This window comes from Chiloscyllium plagiosum, unplaced genomic scaffold, assembly GCF_037043375.1.
Source record: "Chiloscyllium plagiosum isolate Xiang-an unplaced genomic scaffold, Cpla_swu_hap1 HiC_scaffold_24, whole genome shotgun sequence".
In the NCBI taxonomy this organism is placed as follows: domain Eukaryota; kingdom Metazoa; phylum Chordata; class Chondrichthyes; order Orectolobiformes; family Hemiscylliidae; genus Chiloscyllium; species Chiloscyllium plagiosum.
The window spans coordinates 60541482-60553623 of NW_028270162.1; the positions used below are offsets into that span (position 1 = coordinate 60541482).

Consider the following 12142-nt stretch of genomic DNA (forward strand, 5'->3'; position numbering starts at 1 on the left):
CTTTATGCCAAAGAGAACATTCAGCCTCGATTCTCCAGGATTACACCAGGATTTAGGGAATAATAATTCTGAGAGGGATTTGGATTCTGGGATAATTTGGGAAGGCTGAGAAGTGATTTAACAGAGATTTTATTGCTTTGGAAAGCTTAATTTAGTTGTTGTGGTTCTGTTCGCCGAGCTGGAAGTTTTTGTTGCAAACGTTTCGTCCCCTGGCTAGGCGACATCATCAGTGCTTGGGAGCCTCCTGCGAAGCGCTTCTTTGATGTTTCCTCCAGTGTTTATAGTGGTCTGTCCCTGCCGCTTCCGGTTGTCAGTTTCAGCTGTCCACTGTAGTGGTTGGTATATTGGGTCCAGGTCGGACCATTCATCCACAAACTCCATCAACAAACACATCGACCTGGACCCAATATACCAAGCTTAATTTAATTTAACAGATTGTGAAGAGGGGAAAAGAAAAAGGTTCATATGATTTGTCCAAAGAGCATTCTATCTTTGAAAGGAAAATTGGATAAATCACCAAATTGTTATGGTGCAGGAGAATGCCATTCAACCCATCACATCTGCATCAACACTCCAAGCACTTCTTAGTTCCATTAATTAATTAATTCTGCACCCTAACTACTTGCTGTGTGAAAAAGATTTCCTCACCTCACGTTTGCAGCTTTTGCAAAACACTTTAAATCTGTTCCCTCTTGGTCTTGCTCCTCCTACAGACCAAAAGAGTTTCTCCCTGTCCAATCCATCAAGACCTCTCATGATTTTGAAAGCCTATATCAGATGATTTCCACTCCTCAAGGTAAACAGAAATATTTGAAAATATTTGATACAAAGAAAGACACAGGACTCATTTGGTGAGTGCAGGGAGTGCAGCTGACACACACACGTACATGAATGAATGGCTGAATGCATTTCAAGTTTGTATAATTCCATGATGACTGATACAAAGGAGATTCTTGCAGCCAGAGAGGTGGGGAGGTTGGTGGGAAGTAAATGGAAATCCATAACTTTCAAACCCTATGGCAATATTAACCAATACCTAGCCCGTACAGAAATGCACAAAATATACACAAACCTTCTCCATATCTTTCTCAAATTCAGTCACATTGGGGTTTAGTTGATTGTGAACTCTGGGTTCAGTCACAGCATCCTTAACAGTGTAATTAAACCACAACACATTCATTATCACCTACAAGTATAATAGGAACAAGTGACAAGTTAGACTTCCTCACAGTCTTCTAGTATTTAGAGTCAAAGAATCATACAGCATGGAAACATGCCCTTCAGCCCAACTCATCCATGCTGACCAGCTTTTTGAAAATGAACTAGCCCTATTTGCCTGTGTTTGGCCCATATCCCTCTGGACACTTTCTATTCATGAACCTGTCCAAATGTATTTTAAATGTTGTAATTGTATCTGCCTCTACCACATCGACTTCACCCACAACTTCCACCCCGCCCTCACTTGGTCCATCTCGGACACCTCCCTCCCCTTTCTTAACCTCAAGATAGGCTCCAGACGGACATTTATGACAATCCTACAGACTCCCATAACTACCTGGACTACACCTCCTCCCACCCAGTATCCTGCCAGAACTCCATTCATTCTCCAAATTCCTTTGCCTCTGCCGCTTCTGCTCAGACAAGGAGACATTCCACTCCCAAGCATCCCAGAAGTCCAGCTATTTCAAACAATATGCTTTTTCCCCAACAGTCATCTAAACAGCCCTCAGAGAACTACCTCTATTCCCTGTTCCACTGCTCTAAACACCTCCCAATACAATAAAGACAGAGTCCCCCTTGTCCTCACCTACCACCCAGCCAGTCTCCGCATCAAACGTATTATCCCTAAACACTACCGCCAACTCCAACCCCAACACCAAGACCATCTTCCCCTCCCCCACCCCTCTTTCCCTTCCACAAGAATGACTCACTTCACCAATCCTTGGTTTGTGCTACTCTTTTCCCACCGATTCCCCCAAACCCCCAGGTACCTTCCCCTGCAACCGGAAAATATGTAAAACCTGCCAGGTACACCCTCTCACCTCCATTCAGGGCTCCAAACAGTCCTTCCAAGTGAGACATAAGTTCACCTGTCTCTCCTCCAACCTAGTTCACTGCATCCAGTGCTCCCGATGTGGTCTTCTCTACATCGGTGAGACCAAACGTAAACTCAGGGCACGTCTCGCCGAGCATCTCAGCCGGGCCTGCAGGGCTGACCTGACCTCCCAATTACTGCCCATTTTAGTTCCCTTTCCCACTCCCTTTCCGACATGATCATCCTCGGCTTCCTCCACTGCCACAGCAAATCAGATCGCAAATTGGAGGAACAACACCTCATCTTCTGCCTGGGCAGCCTACAGGCCTAGACGACTCAACATTGAGTTCTACAATTTCAAATAACCTCCATTACCATACCCCCAACTCACTTCCCAGCCCCTCCCCCTCCTTTCCATTCTACCTACCAACCCTACCTTCCAGCTACCAACTGGAGTCATTCCTCCCATCCACCAACCAGAACATACCCTCTACCTGCGTTCAGCTATCACTACTTCACCACCTGCCACCCCATTTCCCCCGCCCCCCATTTTCTGCAGCTCCCCCCACACCTGCCTCCAGTCCTGAAGAAGGGCTACACCCAAAGCATTGACTTCTCCACCTCCTGATGCAGCCTGGCTTGCTGTGTTCTTCCAGCCTCGTGCTTGTCTATCTTGGATTCCAGCATTTGCAGTTATTTTGTCTCTATCACTTCCTCTGGCAGCGCGTTCCACATATGCATCACCCTCTGTGTTCACAAGTTGCCCCTCAGGGCCCTTTTATGTCTTCACCCTCCCACCTTAAACCTATGCCCGTTGGTTTTAGATTCTCCTACTCTCAGGAAAAGACCTTGGCTCTTCACCTTATCTATGCTCCTCATGATTTTATAAATCTCCATAACATCACCCCTCAGTCTCCTACACACCAGGGAAAAAGATCCCAGTCCATCTAGCCTCTCGCTGGGGTAACATCGTTGCTCAGTGGTTAGCTGCCCACAGTGCCAAGGACCGGAGCTCACTTCCAGTATTGGAATTTGCACATTCTCCCCGTGTTGGCATGGGTTTCTTCCAGGTGCTCAGTTTCCTCCCATAGTTCAAAGATGTGCAGGTTAACTGGACTGGCCAGGCTGAATTGCCTATAGTGTCCAGCGATATGCAGGCTTGGTGGGTTAGCCATGGGAAATGCAGGATTACAGGGATAGCTTATGGGGCTGGGTCAGGGTGGGATGCTTTTCGGAGGGTCGGCATGGATCCAATGGGGCTGAATGGCCTGCTTCCATATTGTACGGATTCCATAACTCAGACCTTCCAGTCTCAGTAACATCCTTGTTTTTCCTCTTGACACTCTTTCTCGCTTAATAACATCCTTCATAGAGCAGGGTGAGCAGAATTGCATGCACTACACAAAATGTGGCCCCAGCAATATTTTGTACAGCTGTAACATGTTCCCATGCCTTCTGTTCTGATCCTCATATTCCATTAGTACGTACTTGAGCAGTTGCAGTAATGATTCTCGGTCCTCCTGAGGCTCCCACCACCATCTTTACGGATTTGTTTTGATCAAGGAGAATGACAGGGCACATAGATGAAAGGGGTATTTTATCTATTGAGAAAAGAATATTTTTAAAAGCCTGATGGTCAGTTACGGTATAGGAATATGTTTAATAAATATAATTTGAATACCGAGGCATTGTTAAGTGAATCCCATTTTAATTATTATGTGGGGACTCTTTAAAAAGAAAATCATTAATTGGATATTTGTATCACAGCAAGGCTAACATTTAGGCCCATCCTTAATTGCCATTAAAAAGGTTCTGATGTATTAAATTCTTAACAGCCTAGTCCATGCAATGTATGTTTCCACCGCTGCCACATTATGAAATCAGCTCATATCAAGGAAATGGGACAGTAAGAAGATAAATATTCCCTCCTCGACCTTCAAGACCTGTCTGCTGCCTTTGGCGTGGTTGACCACATCATTCCCCTCTAACATTGCACCGCTGTTTCCCAGCTGGTGGGAGACTGCTCTCACCTGCTAAGATTCTTATCTGTCTAATGGTAACCAACATGTTGCTTGCATTGCTCATCTCTCTTCCCTCTCTGTGTTACTCTGATGTATTCCAAGGATTTATATCTGACCCCTTTTCTATTTCCCAAATATGTACCTTGGTAAAACCATACAAAACAGACAAATACCTAAATTAGGAATAGGCCATTCAGCCCTTGGAACTTGCTCAACTATTCAATAAAATCAATCTGATTTGATGGTGCAGTCATATCCATATTCCTGTCCCTGATAACTGTTCACCCCCTTGCTGAACAAGAAAGGGCCAAACAGTCAAACTCAGTTGTCAACCCTCCTTCAAATCTAACCTGACAAAGTCATAAACATGAAATTATACCTTACAGACTATGTGCCAGACATGCCATCTCTGTGTATGTGCTGTTCCACTGGACATGAGAGGCAGTATATAAATATCAGTTGTTGTTGCATAGGTGTAGCTACAGTGTTGTTAGGTAGGGGCTTTGGTCTAGTCATGCTGAAAGAACACTGTAAGTAATCTAATCTAATCTAATCTAATCTAAAGTAATCTAATCTAAACACTAATATATTTCTGGGTCAGGATGGTGTACAGCTTGAAGGGGAACTTGCAAGTGATGCTGTTCCCATGCAGTCCTTATTCTTCCAAGTACTCGAGATGGTGGTTTTGCAGTGTGTTGTGACCAATCTCAATTGGTTGCTACTTTACATCTTGTGGTGCTATTGATAGAAAGAGTGAATGCATTTGGTCGAGGATGTAGCGCAGTCAATCGATTGTTTTGTCATTGATGGCATTGAACTTCCTGTTCAAGCTGGAACCATTGAAAATGGGGAATCCTACATCACACCCCTCGCTTGTGTCTTTTAGATGCTCAACAGCATTTAGGGAGCCAAAAGGCAAGTCACTGAGCTTAGAACATCCAGCCTCTGAACTGCTCTTGTAGCTGTTGTATTTAAGTCCTGTTCCAGTTATGTTTCTAGTCAATGGAAAATATAATATTGATGATGGAGGATTCCAAGGTTAATAATGTCAAATATCAAGAACAGGTAGTTTGAATCTCTCTTGCTTTGGATGATCATTGCCTTTTAATTGTGTCGTATGAATGTTATTTGCCATTCATTAATTTAAACCTGAATGTCAAGACTTGCTAAATACAGGCATGAATTGATTCATTATCTCTGAAGTTGTGAATGAAACTGAGCATTGTGTAATCATCTGGAAACATCCCCTTTTCTGAACACGAGGTGTAAAAGTCATTGAAGATGTTGCTGAGAAAGATTGGACCTGGTTCATCACAACAACAAAAATTCTGCAGCCTGGGGCTATGATGATTATCCATTGACAATCATAACATTTTTCCTTTGAGATAGTTCAGACTCCAACCAGTGAAGAGGTGCTCCTGATCCTCATTGATGTCAATTTTACAAAGGCAACTTGATCCTATATTTGGTCAAATGTTGCCTTCATGTTAAGGACACGGCTCATCTCTGAACTTCAGATCTTTGATCCTTTGTTGGGCCAAGAGGTCTGAATGGTTCAGGTTGGTCTGAAACTGAGTATTAATGGATAAGTTATTATTTTCAGCATTTTCTAATATTTACAGTATCCACGGCATTTTGTGTTACTGGTAAGTGCTTTTTGATAACCCAATTCCTGACACTTTTCCTCATTTTGTTGGTCATTGAAAGTAAGGTAGTAGGGTGGTAAATGGCAGATTGGTTTCGTTCTGTCTTTTGTGTTCAGGACATAACTGGGTAGTTTTCCACTTTGTCATCTTGTAAAGTTGGAACGGCTTAGCTAGGCCTGGGCTCTAGGCCTGGACTCCTATCTACTCCTGGACCACAAGTCTTCACACTAAAGCTAGATGTTGGTCATGGTCTCTAGTCGTTACTGTATCCAGTATGTTTAGGATTCTTCTGTTTGGAAAATGTACAACATCATTCACAAATAGACGTGGCAGGACTTTGATGTGATCTGGAGGATTGTGGGTTATTTAGCTTGTGGTTCCACGTCAGTTTGCATCTTGGATGAATAACCCCTGTGAAACTGAAAACTGCCATTTCCTCATTGAAAATAACACTCATGCAGAGGTACAATTGGAGCTTCTGAGAGACTAGGTTTGGTAGGTTTTTGTCAATTCTGGGTAACAAGGGGACTGGAGAAAAGTTGGGCAATTGGGATTAAATTAATTGATTTTTAAATTTTAAAAAGTTCATTCCGGAGATGGTAGCATCTCTGGCTAGGCCAGCATTTATTGCCTGTCTCCAGTTGTCCTTTCGAAGATGCTGGTGAGTTGATTTCTTGACCTGCTGCACTCCATTTCTTTTACTAATGCTGTTGAGGAGGGAGTTCCAGGAAGTTTACCCGACGACAGGAATAGAATTGAGCGGCAGAGCAGGCCTGACTGGCCGAATGACCCATTCCCATTTCTAACATTCTATAGATTGACAAATGCATATGGCATATTGTGGGATATAAATGAATTAATGTTATTTCTGCAACTATAAATTCTGATACAGAACAGGAATGAGAAAATATATATTCAGCAAAAAGAAAGGATATGTTAGTATGAGACGTGAATACAGAACAATGGTGGATATATGGGCAAACAGGAAAGCATCTGTTTCTCCCTTACACGGAGACACAGGAATAAACCCTAATCAAAGAGGTCAAAGTGGCCTCTGGATGGAAATAGATGCTGATAGAAGAAAAGATATGCCTAATCAATAACCTACGGTAGACTGACGTCAAACACCCTTATGGGAGTCAGAGATAAGAGTTTGTCACGGACAAGACAGGATAAACAGAAGTTGTGGGATCAGTCTTAAGGAAATGAGTGACGTAAGCGAAGCAGGGAACAAACAATGGAATAAGGAAAACATATGGGAAAAGAAACTGTATAAATTGCAAGGGTTTTTTGGGATATACTGTGCATTTTGTCATTGCCTTACCTGGCAATTAGACAAAGCACCCACCTGCAGGTGTACAAATAAAACGACGCTGCTGTTCAGAAATGTTGTCTCGGACTGAAATTATTGATGTGAGTGGGCTTTTGTTTCTCACACATTCCATTATTTTTAAAAGGCTACAAGCAGGAAAATTAGGGAACAAAAATCAAATGAGTAACATCTGTGGTTTCGAAATTACTAGAGTTTATAGTAAAGAATAGGATGGCTGGAAAAAGCTTCTGCTATCAAAGACAGCATAGATTTGTAAAACTTCAGTACTGTGATCAGGTGTAACTGAATGAGTGACAATCAGAGGTATGCTGTCTTCTTTTGCGCTTCTGCTCCCCCACCCCCTGGCTCTCGAGTGCTATTTCATTTGCTTATGTTTTCTCTGCACACTGCTCTTTCCATGCCTTGTGTTCCCCACCCTCCAAAACCTCTGTCTTTCTCTCTCTCCCTCTGACTTTCTACTTCCTATTTTCTGAGCACTTTCTTCATGCTCAATTCTCCTCAGGCCCTTGCTCCTGTGAAGAATAAACAGGCCCTGCAAGGAAAAGTAGCTACTCATAATCCGTAGTTAAAACCTGCTTTCTGAAAAACAACACAGCACTAAAACACTCTTTTTATGCAGCACTGAGATTTTGAAAATTGTGTATTATAATTATAATTAAGGCAGGTCTATGATTATAGTTGAAAAGGAGTCCTTCAATCAAAAAGAAATTGAGATCTATTAATTAATATGGAGTTTTGAAGAGTAGAACATAGAACATACAACGATACAGCACAGTACAGGCCCTTCAGCCCACGATGTTGGCAAGCATTTATCTTAATCTAAGATCAGCGTAACCTACAAACCCCTCAATTTATTACCATCCGTGTACTTGTCCTGCAGTCACATAAATGTCGCTAATGTCTCGAGTCGTGAGTTCATGGAATGCCCTGCCAGTAGCAGTGGTGGACTCTCCCTCATTATGGGCATTTAAGCAGGCATTGGATAGGCATATGGAGGATAGTGGGCTAGTGTAGGTTAGGTGGGCTTGGATCGGCGCAACATTGAGGGCCGAAGGGCCTGTACTGCGCTGTATTCTTCTATGTTCTATGTTCTATGACTCTACCACCACCGATGACAGTGCATTCCACACACCCACCACTCTCTACCTCAGTCCTTGGATAGCTCTGTCTAAAGGTAGCATAAGCACTATTGTGTACAATTCTAGTTTTCGAGTGTGAAGAACATGCATGCCTATTTAAGCGAGATCATAGTTTCGCAGCTCTAACTTTAGTTTCCATTGTCTACCAATCAAAACCTGGCATGATGAAGTTGGCTGGGGAAGATGGAAGATCAAATGAATTCTTTGTGCCTGGCGAAGAAAAGTCATCCATTTCGTCATTGAAAATGATCCCATTTTTTCTGGACCTCACCTTTGACCCAAAGCTGCAAGACAACAAAAATAAGAATTTATTTTAATAACACCAAAAATTTATTATTCCATCCATTCTCTATACAGCAAGACCAGTCATTTTTGTCTTAATGTTCAATACCCACCCAAAGACAGATTGATACCAATTATCACTACTTACTTTCACATAAGTATTTTCAAATCCATAATCTATACCAATGAATGTGGGGACTAAATATTATATTCCCAGATTTGTAAATGACACTAAATTAGGTATGAGTGAAATTTGTGGAGTTGATGCAAAGGCATTCAAGGGCAAATGAATGAGCAAATGTTTGGCAGTTGGAACACAATGGGGATAAATATAAGATTATCCAGTTTGATAGGTAGACTAGGTTCTAAGAGATGCCACTTGGTTGCTTCTCCAGAGTCCATGTTCACCTTCATCCACCAACATCTCATAATATGCTTCAAGGGCAGTAACTGTGTCCACCCTTCATCCATGGAAGTCGGTATTGACATAACACAAGCCTAACCACGTCATTATGGCTCAGAAAACACACATGCACCTCACTGCACTTTAAGGCTCACCGACACTTTACACTGAAATGCTCCTTCAGGGTTGCTCTGCACAGCAGCACACATCCCTTTGCAAGAATCTGACACAGGATACATCTCAGGATCCATTGCTTGGTTTCATTTTGCAATTAGTTGGACATTCATAACACTACTGCAGGTTTCTTCTCACCAGCTGTCATTGCACTGACCTAGATGATATATTTCAGTCTAAGATGGCAATATTTAGTACCGTGCTCTCTTTGGGCAATATTGAGGAAAGAGGATGGTCCTCCTCTCCACCATTGTCCGCTAAAAGGTGAGCCTCTGTAATAACGGTTCACCATCAGACTTTGACTGGCAGTTCCTGGCTTGCAGTGTTTGAACAAGTGTACATTTGGGATTTAAATATGGTGCTGACGGTGACAATGCAATTCACCATGTACGTCCCACTTTCTCAACTGCATCTCTTACCCGAATATAGAAGTGAGCCATTCCACCCAATTGGTCTATTCTGTTGTTTTAACCTTACTTCACTCATCCTGTCAGCATATCCTTCTCCCTCAGGTACTTTATTAGTTTCCCCTTAAAAATATCAATGCAATTCCCCTCAAAAAGCAAGCTCCAGATTTCAACAGTTCTTGGGGTAATATGGTTTCTTCTGACTTCTTTAGGATATTTATTGGTAATTATTTTACATTTATGAAATTTCAGTTTCATACATGAGTAGATGTGAAGACATTTATATATCTACTGTATTAAGAATTTACCATCTCAGATGTTAAAGTCACACTTTCTCATTCCTGGAGAAAAGGGCCTCTGTCTCTTTCTTGATAATTATAACCTAAAGTTCTAGAATAAACCTTCTTTGCATGTTCTCTGGTGACTTTATCTTCTTTTTGTAATATGAAGACTTTAAATGTGGATAGATGATGAGATTAGATAAGATTCCCTCCAGTATGGAAACAGGCCATTTGGCCCCAAGTCCACACTGACCCTCTGAGTGGATATGGAAAGCCAAATCAGAAGTGGTGAGTGCCAAAGATACAAATGAAGAACGATACTGCGTAGGCCGTTATGAGAGCTTCAGGCACGAGAAGGTTAGGTAAAGTCATGAAAATGATAACAGAAAAGTACTTGCAATTATAAAGCAACTTTGATGACAACGGTATAATCTAAAAATTCTAAAGCCAATCAACATGAGTTTTGGGAAGATTTGTAGCTCAGGTTGAGGTTCTGGATGTAAGTTTGCTTGCTGAGCTGGAAGGTTTGTTCTCAGACGTTTCGTCACTATGCCAGATAACATCACCAGTGAGCATCCAGGGAAGCACTGGTGTTATGACCTGCTTTCTATTTATGTGTTTAGGTTTTTTTGAGTTGGTAATGTCATTTCCTGCGAGGATGTCATATTCTGCGCTTGAAAGTCATTTTAAACTGAACAGACTATATTAAGGAAGCTTGCAAACACTGCTTGCAGACACTGACATTTACCAACAGGTGGCGATAGACCCTCCCCGACAAGCAGAGAACCGAATCACAGCCCTTACTCAAAAAACTTCAGAAATCTAGAGAATTAAACAAGATAGACTTCCAAAAAATGAAACCAGACGAATTGAACACACTATGCTTCTACGGATTACCCAAAATTCACAAACCAGGAGCCCCACCCTCAAACCCATAGTCTCGGTATCTGGAACACCAATGTACAAATTAGCCAAGGAACTACACCAAAGACTAAAACACTTCGAAGAAGACTCACACTACTCCATTCAGTCCACTCAAGAATTGCTAAACACCAAAGACACCAAAATAGAAGAGGATGAAATGATAGTCTCCTTTGATGTAACAACCCTGTGCACATCCATCCAACTTCAACCTGCCAAGGAACACTGATTACACTATTAGAGGAGCTAAAGACACATACACCAAATGCCACCAACTTCATCAGCAAGGACAACATCGTCAAGCTAGTGGGCATATGCCTTATAACCCACTTTACTTTCAATAGCAAAACCCACAGACAAACCAATGGGACAGCCAAGGGATCTCCAATATCAGGGTTCTTAGCAGAGGCAGTAATGCAGAGACTCGAACAAACAGCTCTGCCAACCATCCAACCCAAACTTTGGGTCTGCTACATGGATGACACTAAGCAAAATAAATTAGAGGACACCTTCAAGACCATCGGTAATACCTTTACTGGCATAAAATTCTCTAAAAGAGGAGGAAAACAACAACAAGCTGCCATTCCTAGATGTCACTGTCGAGCAAACAGCCAATGGGGAACTTCAAACCAGTGTCTACAGGAAAACAACACATACTGACCAAATACTGAACTACAGAAGCAATCAGCCCAACACCCAAAATGAAGCTGCATTAGGACATTATTTCAATAAGCCACCACATATTGCAGCACCGAGGAACTCCAAAGAGTACACAGTGTATTCAAAAAGAACGGTTACCCATAAACACAGTCCGCTGATTTCTCAGCAACAAATCCAAACAAGCAGACAAAACACATCCAGAAACCCTAGCCACTCTCTCCTACATCAAAGACATCTCGGAAATGACTGCCAGACTACTCAGACTCCTTGACATCATGGTAGCCCACAAACTCACCAACACACTGAAACAGCAGCTAATGAACTTAACAAAACTAATGTCATTTACAAAATACCTTGCAAGGACTGTAACAAACACTACATTGGACAAAAAGGCAGAAAACTAGCCACCAGGATACATGAACATCAACTAGCCACGAAAAGACATGACCCTCTCTCACTAGTATCCTTACATACAGATGAGGAAGGACACCAGTTCGACTGGGACAACACATCCATCCTAGGCTAAGCCAAACAGAGACACACATGAGCATTCCAACCAGAACTCTATCAACAAACACATCGACTTGGACCCCATTTACCACCCTCTGAGCAAAATAACAGGAAATGACATCACCACAGGAAATGACATCACCAACCCAAGGAAACCTAAACACATAAATAGAAAGTGGGTCATTACACTAATGCTTCACCAGAGGCTCACTAATGAGGTTACCGGGCATGGCGGCAAAATGTCTGAAAACGAACCTACCAGCTCAGCTAGCAACTTACTTCCTGACCAAATCTCTTTGATTTGCAATTTTTATTGTTATTTAGGAAACA

At 42.2% G+C, this 12142-nt stretch overlaps 1 protein-coding gene and 1 pseudogene across 1 annotated transcript in view; one reads left to right on the plus strand and one right to left on the minus strand.

Annotated features, from left to right (window-relative positions):
* Positions 1–12142, minus strand: part of LOC122562432 (glutathione hydrolase 1 proenzyme-like) — a 117547-nt gene that overhangs the window by 12749 nt on the left and 92656 nt on the right. Inside the window, exons 8-10 of the mRNA XM_088000337.1 lie at positions 8331–8458; positions 3524–3636; positions 1073–1186 (exon numbers count right to left, since the gene is read on the minus strand). Coding sequence (XP_087856463.1) covers positions 1073–1186; positions 3524–3636; positions 8331–8458 — 355 coding nt within the window. The remainder of the gene's footprint in view (positions 1–1072; positions 1187–3523; positions 3637–8330; positions 8459–12142) is intronic.
* On the plus strand, positions 10602–11347 carry LOC148145769 (uncharacterized; annotated as a pseudogene).